This window comes from Colletotrichum navitas (assembly GCF_030913465.1).
Source record: "Colletotrichum navitas strain CBS 125086 chromosome Unknown LY79scaffold_52, whole genome shotgun sequence".
Classification (NCBI taxonomy): domain Eukaryota; kingdom Fungi; phylum Ascomycota; class Sordariomycetes; order Glomerellales; family Glomerellaceae; genus Colletotrichum; species Colletotrichum navitas.
Window position 1 is genome coordinate 208,370 of NW_026850598.1, and position 14,632 is coordinate 223,001.

Here is a 14,632-nt window from a genome sequence, read left to right on the forward strand (position 1 = left end):
TCCATCACGATCCCAGAAAGAAAGATCTGTGGCATCTTCCGCCAAACGCTTCCCATCCGCCAGCTCCCATCACTTTGTGCTTGCCGCATCATTGTCTCTCTCTCTCTCCCCCCTTCTCCCTTGAATGGAGGTAATCTTTGCATGCAGGCTTGTTGCGCCTGCCGAGCCCATGGCCCTTCACAAAAGTCCCATTGTCGGCCAGTGAGCGTCCAAGACGGTGCGACCGAGCCGCTCACGCGATTAGGTATTCGTTAATTGGGAATCAACAGACGAGTCGGGCGAGGGTACACCACAGTTACTTCGCTGGAACTCCAACGACACAAGTCCCTCCTAGGTACGAACTAAGATACGGTTACAAACAAACATGTCCTTTTTTTTTTCCTTGGCCGCCTCCGAAACCAAGACTCAACCCCCGTTCAGTCCACAATGCGCAACTTCTCACTTGCCGGCTAGAAATGCCAACCATTTGCCAACCCGTTGGCGAATTTTGGCTTCTTCTATCAATGCCTCCTCACTGGTACCAAGCGCCAGCCAAGTTGCTCTATCGGTGTTGGCATGCTCACCACGGCCAGATAAGCCCCTCGTGCAATCCCACCGCAACCCCTCGGTATGTTCACCTGCCATAAAACCCCTTCCAAGGCTTTTCTCCAAGAAACACCAAGAAATAAGACAGCAGAACCAACGCGACGGTTTGGCCGTACAAGACCACTTCCTCGTCCTCCCCTCGGGGCAACCACACCAGTAGATATCACGACGCCAGACTTCGCCTATCTCTTAGCTTCAATTCCATGGGCCTTCCAACGCCCTTCTGGACCCCTCCGACCTTTTTCAACTGAGAGGCCGTGCCTCTTGCTCGTCTTGGAACGCGCGCCTGAGCGAGCTTTCTCGGGGAGGTGTCGTCGTCTCGGCACGCCAGCCGCCATACGTCGTCCGGGTTTGAGGCTGATTCTCCCCCACACCAGCCAGGTGATCATCGCGTACCACACCAGTACCATTGCCCCAGGTCGCCTGTCCACCTGCTGACTGCCGCCCGACGCGCACGCCATGCCCATGCCCGTGACACCACCTTACTCATATCCCCCATTGATAACCAATAGTGAAATCTCGACTTCTGCCGAAATGGAAACGCCATGCGCACGCTCTTTGCCTCTCTCCCCGTTGTGATGAAGGCACAACCGGTGTCGGCCGAAGCCACAGCGCAAAACGAGTCACCTTATTTGTCTCCAACCACATTGCCTGGGATGACCGGACTTGACATCCATCGCTGGAATTTTCACTTGAGCCTGCAAACATCCGACTCGGGGAAGCTCATCCACCCGTAACCCGTTACATTCCAACGCTTCGTCTCAGAGCATGTCGACCTCCCAGATCAATTCTATAAACATAGTCGATGGACCCTACGGTAAGTAGTAGTGTATATGGAACGCCTGCATCCCTCCGCAGGTAAGCCGGGCGTGCCCCACGGCGCTAGCCTGCGGCCCGAACTTCGATTTAGAGAAGTGTTCCCGAAGAAGGGACAGATTAAACTGGCTATGCAAAGCAACACTCACGGGTGGATGCAGGCCAGCCAACCACCTTGCATCCTTGGAGACGGTCTATTTGAGACCAACCCAGTCGATTGGCCGCCTCGCCTGTCAGTTAAAGCAGTGCTCCCACGGCACCTTTTTCAGCGGGGCCCCAAAAAGATCTTTGGTTTCGACCAGTGAGCTTCGCGCGATATAGAAAGGCCATTGAGTATGGACATGACAGCTGGGGGTGTTTGGCCGAGTGGGCTCCGCCTACCATCCACCTGGTTGATAATGCGAGGCAACAGCTGAGACTGAAATGCGCCAAGATGAAACGTAGGCTTCTTAACAAGGAACACCTTCTCGGTTCGTCACATGGGGCTGAACGTATTGCCGATGATGCTTCATTCAAGCCCACGTGATGGCCGGCCCGAGCAAGTGATCAAAGCTCCGGTTCCAAGGTGGTTCCTGACTTTAACTTCCGACATGCATGGGCCTAAAAAACCTACGCGACCGCAGCCGCCGTTTTGACTTCCGGTGCCGTGAGGCTCTGTGTGGGTCATTGGTGTCTCCAGCCAGGTCATCACCGCTCCGAGAGTCGCTCCGTCGGCGTGGTTGCCCAAAGTCAAAAGGCACGCTTTCCGAGGTCCGGTGATGTCACGCACGCTATAGCCATGATATAGTTGAGCATTGACATGGAGGAGGAGGTCTGGCGGCTCTGTGAGGCCTTCAAAGTTTGTCTTCCTACTTGGACTGGCGGTCCTGGACGAAGAGGTTCTCGGGGCTACCGGAATGATATTCGATGAGTCGCAGCTCGATTCTTGCAAGTTTCCCTCTTTTTCATTGGTGTCTCTATATTGTTCTCCTGGGATGTCATGGTCCCTTGAGATACTTCGTCGCTTGTTATTCTCGGGAGCACCTAGTTTTCGAACAAATCGACGGCGAGAAACAATAATAGCTTCATAGGTGCCCATAATAGTAAGTACCAGTCATGGTTGAGGATACGACGGAACACCTCTGACGCTGTGGCATTTCTCAGGTATATAAACTGGAAAGTACAAGTCGTCTCGATGATGGCTTCCCTCCAAAGCGGAAATGGTACAGGACCCCCTCCTCCCCACGCCTTCTCCACCAGTCCTTTTCCAGAGACGCAACGACTAACAAACATCTCCAGATTCGCCTGCAGAGGTTCTAACGCTACCCTTGCGGTCATTAAATCATTCAGGTTGGCTGTCCATTTACCCTCCGTCACTTGTCTATTAAGCTGACTTCATTCCAAGATATTTACGATAACACGGACATAAATACTTCGCCAGAGGAATCCACGCCGGCGAAACCTGCGGCCATGGGATCCGTTCCCTCTTCCAACCAGGCCGGCGTCGACGTGCAGCCGTCCATCGAATGTGACCCCATATCAGTGGAACCTGCGATCACGCAATCCGCTTCCTCCTCTCCCAACCAGGCCGGCGCCAACGTGCAGCCGTCCATCGAACGTGAGCCCATATCGGTGGAACCTGCGACCACGCGATCCGCTTCCTCCTCTCCTAGCCAGGCCGGCTTCGATGTGCAGGCGCGCGCCGGATGCAAGTACGCCGTAGACGGCCATTGCGGCGTCGGAATTCTTACCTTTTACCTCGGAGTTGCGAGCAGCGAGGATGTTCATACAGACGACCGGATGCATCACGCAGAGCTTCTCCGTGTAGCAGTCACCACAGGGCCTCGTTTCGTCAGCACTTTCCAGGTCTGCTGCGGCAACAGATCACTGCTGTCGTTCGCCGCGGATCGGTCCTTTCCCGTGGAGGCTCTGGAGTTCCTCCTGACCAACACAAGGTTTCGACAGGAGGACGGATGCCGAATCACTGACTTCGTCGAGCACATCGGGAGCCTCATTGTCTGTTTGATGTATGGATATAGTGGCCGCTGTTTCGATAATAGACTTCTCGACGATGGCAAGCGGTCCCTCCGTCTGCTCCTCCGCGCTGGCACACGGAACGCGTTCGCAAGACAGGTTTGGTACAGAAACGGGCTGTACCGCACTTGGCTCCTGAGCGTTTTCAATGCGGCCTCCGTCTACGTTTCTCCCATTCTCCCTGCGCAGGGCCAGCCGGACAGCACTCGCCTCGTCCCCATACTTGCTCTACTCCACTTGGTAGAGTGCATCATAGAGATGTTCCCCGATGAGGACGCAGCTTTCTGGAGCGCGGTCCTCCAGACCTTGTGGACGCACACCCGCATCACGAGGGGCACGTTAAGGCGGGTCGCCGACGTGACGCTTCGACTTTTGGATCTCGGGGCCTCGACGACTTTCGCACTCCCAGAAGGAGCCAAGGGCGGCAGCTTCCTCGCCTGTATCGAAAACGGCCTGGAAGCTCCCGAGGATGTCGACCCCTACGTTGACGACATTGAAGCCACAATTGAAGGCATCAATGTCATGGAATTTGATGGTCCAGGACAGGTCTCCGACATCTTTACGAACAGGATGCGCGACAAACGGTATGATAGCATTGAGCGCCTCAAAGAGAAGATTCTCGGCGACGGCAGTCTGAGCCCCCCGTCTGTGGATTGATTGCAGCTTGAAAAGCATCTAGCTTGGGGACTGCAGCTCATTAGAGCAGGGCGGTACTTCGTCAGGCAGCTCGGACGGGTGAGGACCTTGGCAAGTCGCGACCGATACATCATACACCAACCTACATCCCGCATGATTCGGAATCCAGTAGAAGATGCCGTTCTACGCCCAGCTTTGTTCATATCAACCAAAAGCATTGGTACGCTGGACCGCTGGCCTATTATGTTTCCATTAGGGTGTCAGGCTTGGCTATTTGCCAGAGCTGCGATCATTACCACGCTACGTGCACGTTACATCAATAGTAAACAACCGTACAGGTGTTAAAGTGTTCAAACCTGCAGCATAATGAATTCAACAGTAATTGCTGCCGAACTTTATTCAGAATTATTTACAGTGATCCATCGACCAGCTCGGGCTTATGTGCTTTGCGTGACTAGAAATATTCAAATACATTGCGAATACCTGCTCTTCGTTAGTTCGTGGACCAAAGCGGCCATTGTGAAAAAGGAGATTGGGCCTATTCTCACCATTGGTTCTGAGCGTTGCAGGTGCTTCCAGACTGGCAGCACGTCGGACCAGTCCATCCCGACCCGCCGCACTGGCCGTACTTGGCCGAACACTGTCCTCCACTCGGAGGAGGAGTGGAAGTAGGAGTGCTGGGGGGGGATTGGTGGACGGAGGGGTGGTGGGCGGAGGAGCGCTGCCGCCGTCATAGATGGCTCTGGTGAAGAAGTCCCAGGTCTCGCGGGCCATCCAGTTGCCCTGGCTGTCGCTTGCGTCGCCGACGTGGCCGCCGCCGTGGCCGATCCACCAGACGGGGTACCCGGCGCTGCAGCTGTACTCCGTCTTGATGTGCTGCGAGGACCCCGGGCTCGGTTCCGGCGCGGTCTTGGACTGGCATTTGTTGACGCCGAGGAAGCGGTCTCGCAGCGCCCTGCCCTGGGCGATTGGGAGGACGTTGTCCGCGGAACCGTGGATGCCGAGGTAGGCGACGGGGGTGGTGCCGCCGTCGCAGCCGCTCAGTTGAGCACCGGCAATGACGGAAACAGCGCGGAAGATGTCTAGTTTTCAGTTAGCTAGCGTCTTTCACAAGATACAGACCATCTCATAACACGGCAAGAATACGTATAGCGACGGGGGGGGGGGGGGGGGGGGGGGTTATCACGTACTGGGCCTAGCACAAGCAACCGCATTGGACATGGCTCCACCGTAGCTGAAGCCCGTCGCGAAGCGCTTGGTGGTGTCGACGCAGAGGCTGTTCTGGACCTCGCTGAGGATCTGGTCGACAAAGGTGATGTCGGCGCCGCCGTTGTTGGCCCACCCGGCGTTGAGGCCGTCGGGGGCGACGAAGATGGCCGACTCGCCGGCCAGCGCCCGGAGCCCGTAGTACCCGGGGGCGACGGTGTTCATGTTTCCGTTGAGCCAGTGGAAGCCGAAGATGAGCATGTACTCCTTGTTGGGGTTGTAGTTGGCGGGCACCTGCAGGATGTACCGCCTGCTGCCAATGGACTTGGTGCCGCTGGCCGGCGCGGCCTTGCCGCAGCCGGGCGTGGCAGCCATGACGCTCCGCAGGGAGACCGACAGAAGGAGAAGGACGATTGCCGAAAAGGAAGCCATGACGAAGGGGTTGTGGCGCGTGGATTCTGGAACTGATATCCCATAGCATAGCCCAAGAAGGAGGCGAGTGCCGGTGGACTCGGCTTCGACTTATAGCTGTCGAGTTTGGCGATTCCGGTTGACCGCCGTGATGATTGGCAACTGCCGGTGGGGATTGCCATCTGCCTCGCACAATATAATACTTCCGACTTGGCACTGAATGTCCGTACCAATCAAGGACAACGCCAATATTGCAACTTGTGTTGGGCTCGAGACCGGAGCTCGTGGTACATCCTGTTATAGCAACCGGGGCAGGCTCTCCGAGAAGACCAGACCACAAAACTAGCTTATACTGGGATCTACTATGGCACAGGGATCTCATATTTTGGAACTACCGCACTCTCCAACGTATGGTTTTTGCATATAGCCGGTTACCTAGTGTCAGTTGACTAGGTGGCCAGGCGCTAATTATCCCAGCGTTTCTAGCCAACCACACATTTAACCAAACCTGGGGTAAATCTGGGGTACCAGTGGCACGAAGTGGGCTCGTCACGGGTAGCTGTCAAAAACTGCCACTCGCTGTCGCAGTAGCCGTAGCAGCCATTTGGTAGAGGCGGTAACAAGTTGCCCAACGCATCGTCCAACAACGGGGAGTACTTGGCGTGAGTTGGATAAATTGGGTGTTGAGCGGGCCCAATCTGAGTGCGAGCCAATCACGCCTCCACTGGTCAGTCGGGGATTGATGGAAGGGCTTTGCCCAGCCGGCTAAGTGACGATTTTCCGCGCGATATGAACCATCCTTCTTGAGCAATGCTGTTTCTCTCTCTCTCCTGGTCTGTAGGCCTAGATCCCATGGCCTCATGGGCTGCGTGGCGCTGTGCAACATGGTCTGGCACAAACCTGTTTGTCGTTCTGTTTGCGATTGTTCTCCGGTCGTTGCTGCGTCGCAGCACACAAACTTTTCTCTCCAGAAGCGAGAGTAGTGAAAACTGTTGTTTCCGTCGTTTGGCGCAGTCATTCTTCATGGAAAAGCTGGTCTGTTTGATTGACGCTTTCTACTTTACACATGACACGCCGTTGTCTAATACATGGCATGATTCTCATATCCGCACATAGTCGCATGGAGGTTGGCTCACAAGTCATAGTCTCTTTGGTGACCGCCTAAATAGTCTATACTTTAACCCCAATCTGGCCTTGCTCCTCATGTAACATTTATTGTGGCTTCTATAGGGGTGGAAGCAGGTTTCTTCATGCTGGGCTCATTCTTGATTTACCTCGGCTCATCATGCTCCAGCCACACGACTTCATCTCATAATTTGGCCACTATCTATCACGCCTAGCTTCGTACGGCTCGTTGCTTCCTCTAGAAGCCCACGACTAATCTCTCAACTGGCCAAAATTACAGAACACTGACCTTACTCAGCGAAGGCAGTTGCGCGCACTCAATAGGGTTATAGATTGTACTACACTACCCTACATCCAGAGAAATGGTCTATACCTATAAGACAGCTAGAGTAATTAGGAAGCAGTAATATTATAGTGATAGCAATTTAACCGGATATGGTGAATCTTTCGAGGACGGTCCCACGAGAGGATGAGGCTATATCTGTGATGATTCGGATAAAGTACTCAGATCTAGCATAGGATGGCAGTAAAAGACGAAAATCATAAATACATTTGGGGGGCACTCTAATGCAACTACATAAGGTATCATAATCGAGTATTTTTGGGCTAATACTTATAGCAGTCAGTGGGCGGCATCGTCACTGTTCTTCACCATCAATCAATCTCTGCGAGGCGATAGGCCTGAAGACCTCAGAGAACTTACGCCATCTGCAGCAAAAAGACCGTCGCCATCATTGGTTAGATCAGGATTCTCTGCTATAGGTGAGCTGGTTACAGCTGCGGTCGGCGCGGTCCCCGTCGGGATATTCGCAACCTGGTTGGTTCCGGAGATGATGGAGGTTATTGTGATACGTGCCAAGGTGACATTTATGTCACCCCTTTTGTTGCCGTGAACCAGGCTTTTATCTTTCATGATCAGAACTCATTTTGCTACCCCTCCTCTTGTCTGGAGAGAACCATGCAAGTTTGTGGCCAATAGGCCATGGTGAATGTTGTTGTCAGGGGGCGCAACTCGGTGCAGACGGGTAGGCGGAGAATGGCGCCCACTGCGAGCATGCCTTCTGCCACTAAGTGATGTAATATATACATAGAGTTGATAGCTTCCCGCAATTTTCAGTGTCTTTTTTTTTTGCGACACCATCCATATCAGCATGAATATACATACGCTGTGGCCGGCACCCGTGCCCTCGTACTTTTCTTGGTCTTACAATGTTGCAACCTCTTCTTGAACCCCATGTCCTACTGCAATATGCGACCGAAAAGAGCAGGTGGATGCTGACTTGTGTGGCTGTCTACTGCGCTATACACAAGAATAACAGCCCGGATGCAGCAATCTTGAATCGAAGTTCGTAGGTAGGTTTTAGTTGTAGCTTGCTTTGTGCTATCCTACTGGAAGGGAAGATTCGGTATCACTTTGGGTTTCTGGCAACTAAGTCAAAGCATCCACATTTCGGCACCCCCCACATTTCGGCACCCATTTACACCAAAACTGCTCTTTTTCACTATAGCTCTAACTTAATAACCTTAGCCTTAATAATTATAGGAAAATTTATATCTATATATAATTACTTAAAAGACCTATATATAGCTTATAAAGTCTTTTTACTTAGTATAAGTAAAGTACTAGCTACTTAAAGTTAAAGTAGTAAAAGTGTTAAAGTTATAGTATATTTTACTAGTATTTCTTAACACTTAAAAAAGTAGTATAACTTCTTAGTTATTAAATAGAAAGGCTTAAAACTTAGTATAATACTATTTAGGTCTATATATAGTATTATGTTTCTTAAATCTTTAATATTTATAAAGTTAATATAAAATAAATTATAATTATATACTTTACTAAGAAACTTTTTATAAGGAAATTTTTAAGTTTATTATTTAAGCTTATATAAGTATATATATACTATATAAGTATTACTACTATAAGCTATATAGTATAATAGTACTATATATAAAGTTTTAAGTTTATAGTATATATATTTATTAAGTTATAGTTAAATATATTTTACTAGTATTCTAGTACTTTCTTATAAAAACTAGTCTACTTTAAGCTATAGTTACTAAAGTAAAGTATAAAAGCTTAATATAGACTTATTAAGTAATTATTTATCTAAATTAATTTGCCTAGAATTATATATACTATAGTTGCTTAGTTATAGCTATTATAAAAAGGGGGTAGTTTTGGTGTATTTTGGTGTATTTTGGTGTAAGTGGGGGTTGCCGAAATGCGGGGGGTGCCGAAAAGTGGGTGGGTTGACTTATTTGGTTTGCCGTCTAGTTCCAGTATTCTTACTGTATCCAATTTCTTGCAACAGCCTTCTCAGACGGCAGAGGAAAAGGGGTTACAATATCAGGGCCGAGCTTAAACTCGCTGGAAACTTTTTCTCCGGGTAGAAAATGAGTTTATGAGGCATAAGACTCAGTTCAGGTATAAAAGGTAAGGAAGAGATAGCATCATTAGACACAGAAGAGCATACCGTCAAGCATTACCCCAGCAAACGTTTCAATAGCTCAAGACTGCATGCATAACTTGTAGTTCAACCGTATGTTAGAATACTAGGATATTAACAAGACTTATGACGACTAAGCTAACTTTGAGGAAACTGTGATTGTCTCATACATAGACTGATATGATGATGGGCTAAAAGCGAATCTACAACCGTAGTGCGATAATGGACAAAGTAGCTTATTTCTTGAGAGACGCTGCCTAACGTGTGTATCCAAAAAGTAAGGCGAGACGCCGAAAGAATATGGTTATGATAGTTGATCGCCTGATAAGCAGACTGTAAGATCTTTCTGTCACGGCACTTATGAGGCCTCTCGCGGCTCTTGTATGTAGAAATGGCTTTACGAAGCGACTTATTGTTGGATCGAAGGCAAATGTCAAGCATACTCGTAGTATGTCCAACAACTGGGTAACACTGAACCTCAACTCAGGTTGGCTCCGACTGTAGAGCTCGTACTCTCTGGTCATAGGGAGCGCCTCCTCAATTCTGTTCAGAACGAAGAAGCATAACCAGGCCGCACCCCAAGTCTACGGAACTAGATCCCGGAGGTTGTCCCAACCCCTGTAAATCCACCCAACACGGCCCCACACAAATTCAGGGTCCAGAACCCTTCTCATTTCGCCCACAAGCAACTCAATTTCGGTCCATCCCGATATGAGCAAAATCAGCAGCTTCTTCTGCCATCACAGCTCAACAGTAATTAACCAGCGCCGATGGTTTAGTGGTAAAATTCTCCGTTGCCATCCAGCAGCGTCGGGGAGCCGGGGGTTCGATTCCCCCTCGGCGCATCTCGTTTAGCTTTTGCCGTCCGTCCATGGAAGATTTGAATGCGGAAAAAGCCTCTCTTGCATTGTTTTGCGATGCCCTCTTCCTCGTCTATCAACATGTAGACTGATTCGCTTGTTTGTTTGTTTGTGTCTGTGCACCTGAATGGAACAATGGTCGGGAGATGGTTGCGTTTCTCAACGACCCGTTGCTCATCCGACTATGTTTGAAGCTCAGCAAGCCATGCCGAGTTGGTTATTGGAGACGCGGTTGTCTCTCATCTCGGTATTGACTGGTCCGATTGTATATAATAAGACAACGTGGGCATCCTGGTCTGTTGCTCCAATTCGGTTCATTACGTCGTATGCCAGAAAAAGGATTATGTTCTTCAACTGAACCAAACAATAAATCATACGCAGTCGTTCAAGTGGACAAAGCTTCTCCTTCGCTACAGCTACTGCCGAACTTGTGATGACATTGGAACACTGTCCACTAGGCTGCTCTGGGTACCAAAAACGCTCAACCACCAACTTGCTTTTGCCATCCATGTCTGCGGCACATCACATGGGCCACATAACAACCCCTCCCGTTGCAGGACATACAGGCATCGGATAGGATTTACGGGCATGGAGAATCAGTGCTGAGAGTAGTGCGAGGGTCAAAGACACTGTTAGTAGGCAAAGGCTGTTGGGCTCTGCCAATTAGTCTGAACAGCGATGCCTCATTCGGTTTATAGTCCACAGCATCGGCCTCAGGCAGTCTCGTTTTGGCAGTTTTGATTCAATCATTCATTCCGCGGTATAATTGTGTAAGGGAGTGGAAGTGGCCCTTCATCCACAGGGAACTTCTCTCAAAGACCTTGTAATATCCGAATCTTGGCCGTTGACTGAGTTACACAACATCAGATCCCACATCAGCAAAACGACGCGCAAGACATCTTGCTTTCGAAACCGCCGGCAAAGGAATGACGTGTTCGGGATAGTGCTCGAACTCAGTTTGGCGGCCGAGCCCATTTTTACCATCATGTGATCATATGTTGATGGTCCAGCTGCGTCCTTCAACAGACTCTACACAGCTACAGGGCCTGATCCGAGGAAAGGAGGGTAGCGCTATAGACTTGTTGAAATGGTCCACCATGGCAACGTAACTATGAGCGGGATATGGTTCTATGTTGTTCAAGTTCTTCCAATTACACGTCAGATGCACGTCGAGGCCAAAGCGTGCCTCGTAAAATAAAACCTCGGGTCTCCTCGGCTTGGAAGCCATCTGCAACATCAGTCGAGAGAGCTCAGCGTATCTAGCCACTCAAATGACTCATAATACTCGATAACGGCGATGTTCCTGACCAGGAAGAACTACAAGGAGGCTGAGTATCCGAATACACAACATCAAGCGAGACTCAGTCTCGATATCACATGAAAATAGCCACTCCCCTCGATGCCGGGGGGCCTCACTCGCAGGCCGCCGCGTCGCTTCGTCAGTGACAAGCAATCTCCTTTTTTTCCAGACGAGAAATCACATGCCTCAGTCTCGCTCGTGACGAGACCCTGTGATCAAAGTCCTCAAGGTTTGAGGCGCGTAATGTCCGCCTCGGTAAGTATTGGATCGCCTATGGGAGGCTTCGCCACCGGCCTGGGCTGCAGTCTATCAGCCGCACGCAAAGGAATTCACGACAGACGCAGTGCGCAGGCACTCTCCCCTTCGGAACTTCGGGGGAGGACCTGGTTATCCCAGTCCAGGATCACAGACTGGTACATCGACTCTCGCGTCGCGATGTATTCGTCAAAGAACCGCCGGTACATATCGATGGGGGCGTGCGGGTAAAAGTTGACGACGGTGCGGCGTACCCTCGACGTTCCCTCGCCATGGCGCTCCAGGCTCGTCGCCGGACGGGCCCAATCATTCACGGATGGCAGTCCACGTCACCGGAGGCAGCCTACGCGCAAAAAAAAGGGGGGAGGACTGGCTCTCGTCGCTCTTCACGCCGAGGAGTCCCCCACCCCTGACGAGTCCAACTGGCCCCACGTTCGATACACCGAGCGGGTGAAGGAAGGGGAGACTCACGACGACTCATCCACGACTCATCAGGTGTACGGGGTCTCGAGACCTCTCGTACCCCTAGGTCTGAGGGCGTGGCACAGCAACTCCAGGAAAGACCAGAGCATCGTCACCCCTATGCCAAGCCACCACCTAGAAACACAAACCGTTGAAAGTCGGTTCTGATTCGGCAAGACTCACAGGGTGCTGCCTATCGCCCATCGGAAACATGTCCCCAAAGTAAAGCGGCCGATAGATCGATTCGCCCCCGTCCATTCACCCAAAAGACCATCGGTCCCGGGGCAACGGGATCACCGTCGTCATCGTACCCACGGGTGCCTGGCCGTCCCCTTAAACGTCGTCATTTCGACCGCATGTTAACCGTACATACCATCCCATAGAAGTGGCGATTACTTCCCCCGTCACGCAGGACTCATAAACCCCCCCTAAACCAAAAACCCAACCCGCGAGGCCGGTAGCATGCGGTACCCAACCGCCCGGAAGGCCGTCCTGATTTTATGGCGGGTTGCACAGCCTCCTCATCCGGCAAAAAATAAAAAAAAATAAAAAAAAATCACCGACCCAGACCTCTGGGAGAATGCACGTCTCGCTTGTGTCTAGTGTATACGACCTTTTGTTTTCATTTGTTGCTGCCGAAAAAGCGCCGGGTCGTGCGGCGACCCTAGGAGTTGTGAGTCACAGGCGGCGTGCGAGGGCGCTGGCAAATCACAAGCGGTGACTCGAGGGTGATGGTGGCGGGGGTAGGGGTAGGGTAATACACAGTGTCCCCCCCCCTCGAATCGGGCATCACGCAGACAAAGACAATCGCCGAAGAGCATCCTCGGACTTTGGAACAAGGTCGGGCACATAGGCTGCGTTGACAGATAACCCCCTCCCCCGATCGGGTGGGCGATGCGCGCGCCCTGCGAGGAGGAAACAGGGAAAACAAAAAAAAACAACAAATAAGACAAAACAAGACAAAATGCACTGGACGGAGAAGGGCAAGCGCCAAGAAGAGGCGAAGAGAGAGAATGCGCAATCTCGCAGATTGTCATCAGCCAGACGGAAGAAGAAGAATCTAGGCTGCACTCCCCCTTTGACGGATCGCAGAGATTCGCTTCGTGTCTCTGATGCGTTGGCCAGTCCTGCATGTGCGTGTGTGTGTGTGTGTGTGTGTGTGTGTGTGTGTGTGTGGCAGAGCAAAAGATGACCGATCTCTCTTCTTGCTGCGGGCGTGCGCGCGCGCGTGTGTCAGCCAGCGTGCGTCGTTTGTCGTTGTCGTCGTGGGCTGCGCAGTATTTGTTGGTATTGTTGATGCCCAAAACGATAGGAATGAGAGAAGGGAAATAAGAAGAAGAAAAAAAAAAGGTCGCAGCGGACATAACCTTGGAAGTTGGGCTGCACGGCGCTTTGCTGCGACGTACCATGCCACACCATACATACATGATTATTACATACAAGTACCGGCCACCCACCACACCACACCACACCACACACACACGCATGTTGCGTCATACTCTCTCCAAGAGAAAGGCACTACTACCTAATGCAAACGCCCACGTTCTAGGCCGCAGACGCCAGGCGATAACTGGACAATATGACAGGCTAGAAAAGGGGAAGGGGAAAAAAATACATTGGTCGTATTTCACCGAAGAGGGGGCGTACGTTTTCCACCTTTTCGTGAAAGATACATAGCATCAAAAAGTTACCCGTGTGTACAATCAGGCAGCGAACAACTAGTTTGGGATGATTTGTCATCGAGATTAGATGGAAAGGGGGGGGGGGAGAAGGAAAAAGTTGCAAAATAGAAGACTGAAGAAGGAAAAGAGAGCCACGTTACTAACGCAAGCAGCGGAGATAGATGGGTGTCGAAGTCCGGACAGACTTTCCCGCGCGACCGAGAACCCCGACCGGAATCCCGGGTTCGCCGCCATTCGCGGGAGATCCGAGCGTCCGGGGCGGACTGTGTACGTACCGTGTACGGAGTACATGTCTGCCGAAGAAGATACGTACCTTGACAGTTTCCCTGTGTCCACTGTGGCGAACCCGCCCGTGCTCCCGTCATCGTCTCATCTTCTCATTGGCTGCGATACTCGGTGGATCCACATGACAAGGGGCTTCGATGGGAGCTGCTAAGCCACAGGAAACAGGTGAGGGGCGAGACCCGCCCTTTCGGTGGGGCGCTGAACCGTCCCGTCGGCCACATGTGGCGCCGCCGGCGGGATTTTTTTTTTTCTTTTTTTACTTTTTCGGCTGTGCCTTGTCTCCCGTAGTCTACAAGAGGCAATAGTAGTGTGTGTAAGTGTGTGTGTGTGTGTGTGTGTGTGTGTGTGAATGCACATTGTTTGGACGACATGCCACTTCGAGGCTGCGACGGAACTCGCTGTCCCCAACACCTGAAGAGGAGAGAGAGAGAGTCGTCGTCCAATCCTACGTGGCGCATACGGGTCCTGGCGAAGCAGATACCCTTTTTGAGGTGTAGGGAGTCCTGTTCCTTCCTAGTCAATCAGAAAAGGGCGTTTGCCCTCAAC

At 51.4% G+C, this 14,632-nt stretch overlaps 4 protein-coding genes and 1 non-coding gene across 5 annotated transcripts; 2 read left to right on the forward strand and 3 right to left on the reverse strand.

The window, feature by feature from the left end:
* Positions 1 to 1,472: 1,472 nt before the first annotated feature.
* On the reverse strand, positions 1,473 to 3,086 carry LY79DRAFT_560800 (uncharacterized protein; the record flags this gene model as incomplete). Its single annotated transcript, XM_060558357.1, has 4 exons — positions 2,786 to 3,086; positions 2,680 to 2,730; positions 2,545 to 2,603; positions 1,473 to 2,483 (listed from the first exon to the last, which is right to left on the reverse strand). Coding segments are annotated over exons 2-4 (668 nt in total), but the record flags the coding sequence as incomplete, so codon positions are not given.
* A 51-nt stretch (positions 3,087 to 3,137) lies between these two features.
* On the forward strand, positions 3,138 to 4,454 carry LY79DRAFT_560801 (uncharacterized protein). The gene has a single exon (XM_060558358.1). It carries the CDS (start codon positions 3,181 to 3,183, stop codon positions 4,069 to 4,071), a length of 891 nt encoding a protein of 296 aa, XP_060411762.1. The 5' UTR covers positions 3,138 to 3,180; the 3' UTR covers positions 4,072 to 4,454.
* A 140-nt stretch (positions 4,455 to 4,594) lies between these two features.
* Positions 4,595 to 5,688, reverse strand: LY79DRAFT_691858 (fungal cellulose binding domain-containing protein; the record flags this gene model as incomplete). The annotated part of the gene is made up of 3 exons (XM_060564757.1): positions 4,595 to 4,727; positions 4,748 to 5,132; positions 5,241 to 5,688. The coding sequence occupies 3 exons, from the start codon at positions 5,686 to 5,688 to the stop codon at positions 4,595 to 4,597; spliced, it is 966 nt and encodes a 321-aa protein (XP_060411763.1).
* Positions 5,689 to 10,006: 4,318 nt separating this feature from the next.
* LY79DRAFT_t188 lies at positions 10,007 to 10,087 on the forward strand. The gene has a single exon. It is a non-coding gene; the product is annotated as a tRNA-Gly (tRNA).
* A 3,224-nt stretch (positions 10,088 to 13,311) lies between these two features.
* Positions 13,312 to 13,659, reverse strand: LY79DRAFT_560804 (uncharacterized protein). The gene has a single exon (XM_060558359.1). The coding sequence runs from the start codon at positions 13,614 to 13,616 to the stop codon at positions 13,353 to 13,355; it is 264 nt and encodes an 87-aa protein (XP_060411764.1). The 5' UTR covers positions 13,617 to 13,659; the 3' UTR covers positions 13,312 to 13,352.
* Between the last annotated feature and the right edge of the window lie 973 nt (positions 13,660 to 14,632).

What these genes read in the sequence shown, in the direction of transcription:
- LY79DRAFT_560801 (XM_060558358.1), top strand. Translation starts at nt 3,181, where the DNA reads ATGCATCACGCAGAGCTTCTCCGTGTAGCAGTCACCACAGGGCCTCGT.
- LY79DRAFT_560804 (XM_060558359.1), bottom strand. Translation starts at nt 13,616, where the DNA reads ATGACGCAACATGCGTGTGTGTGTGGTGTGGTGTGGTGTGGTGGGTGG.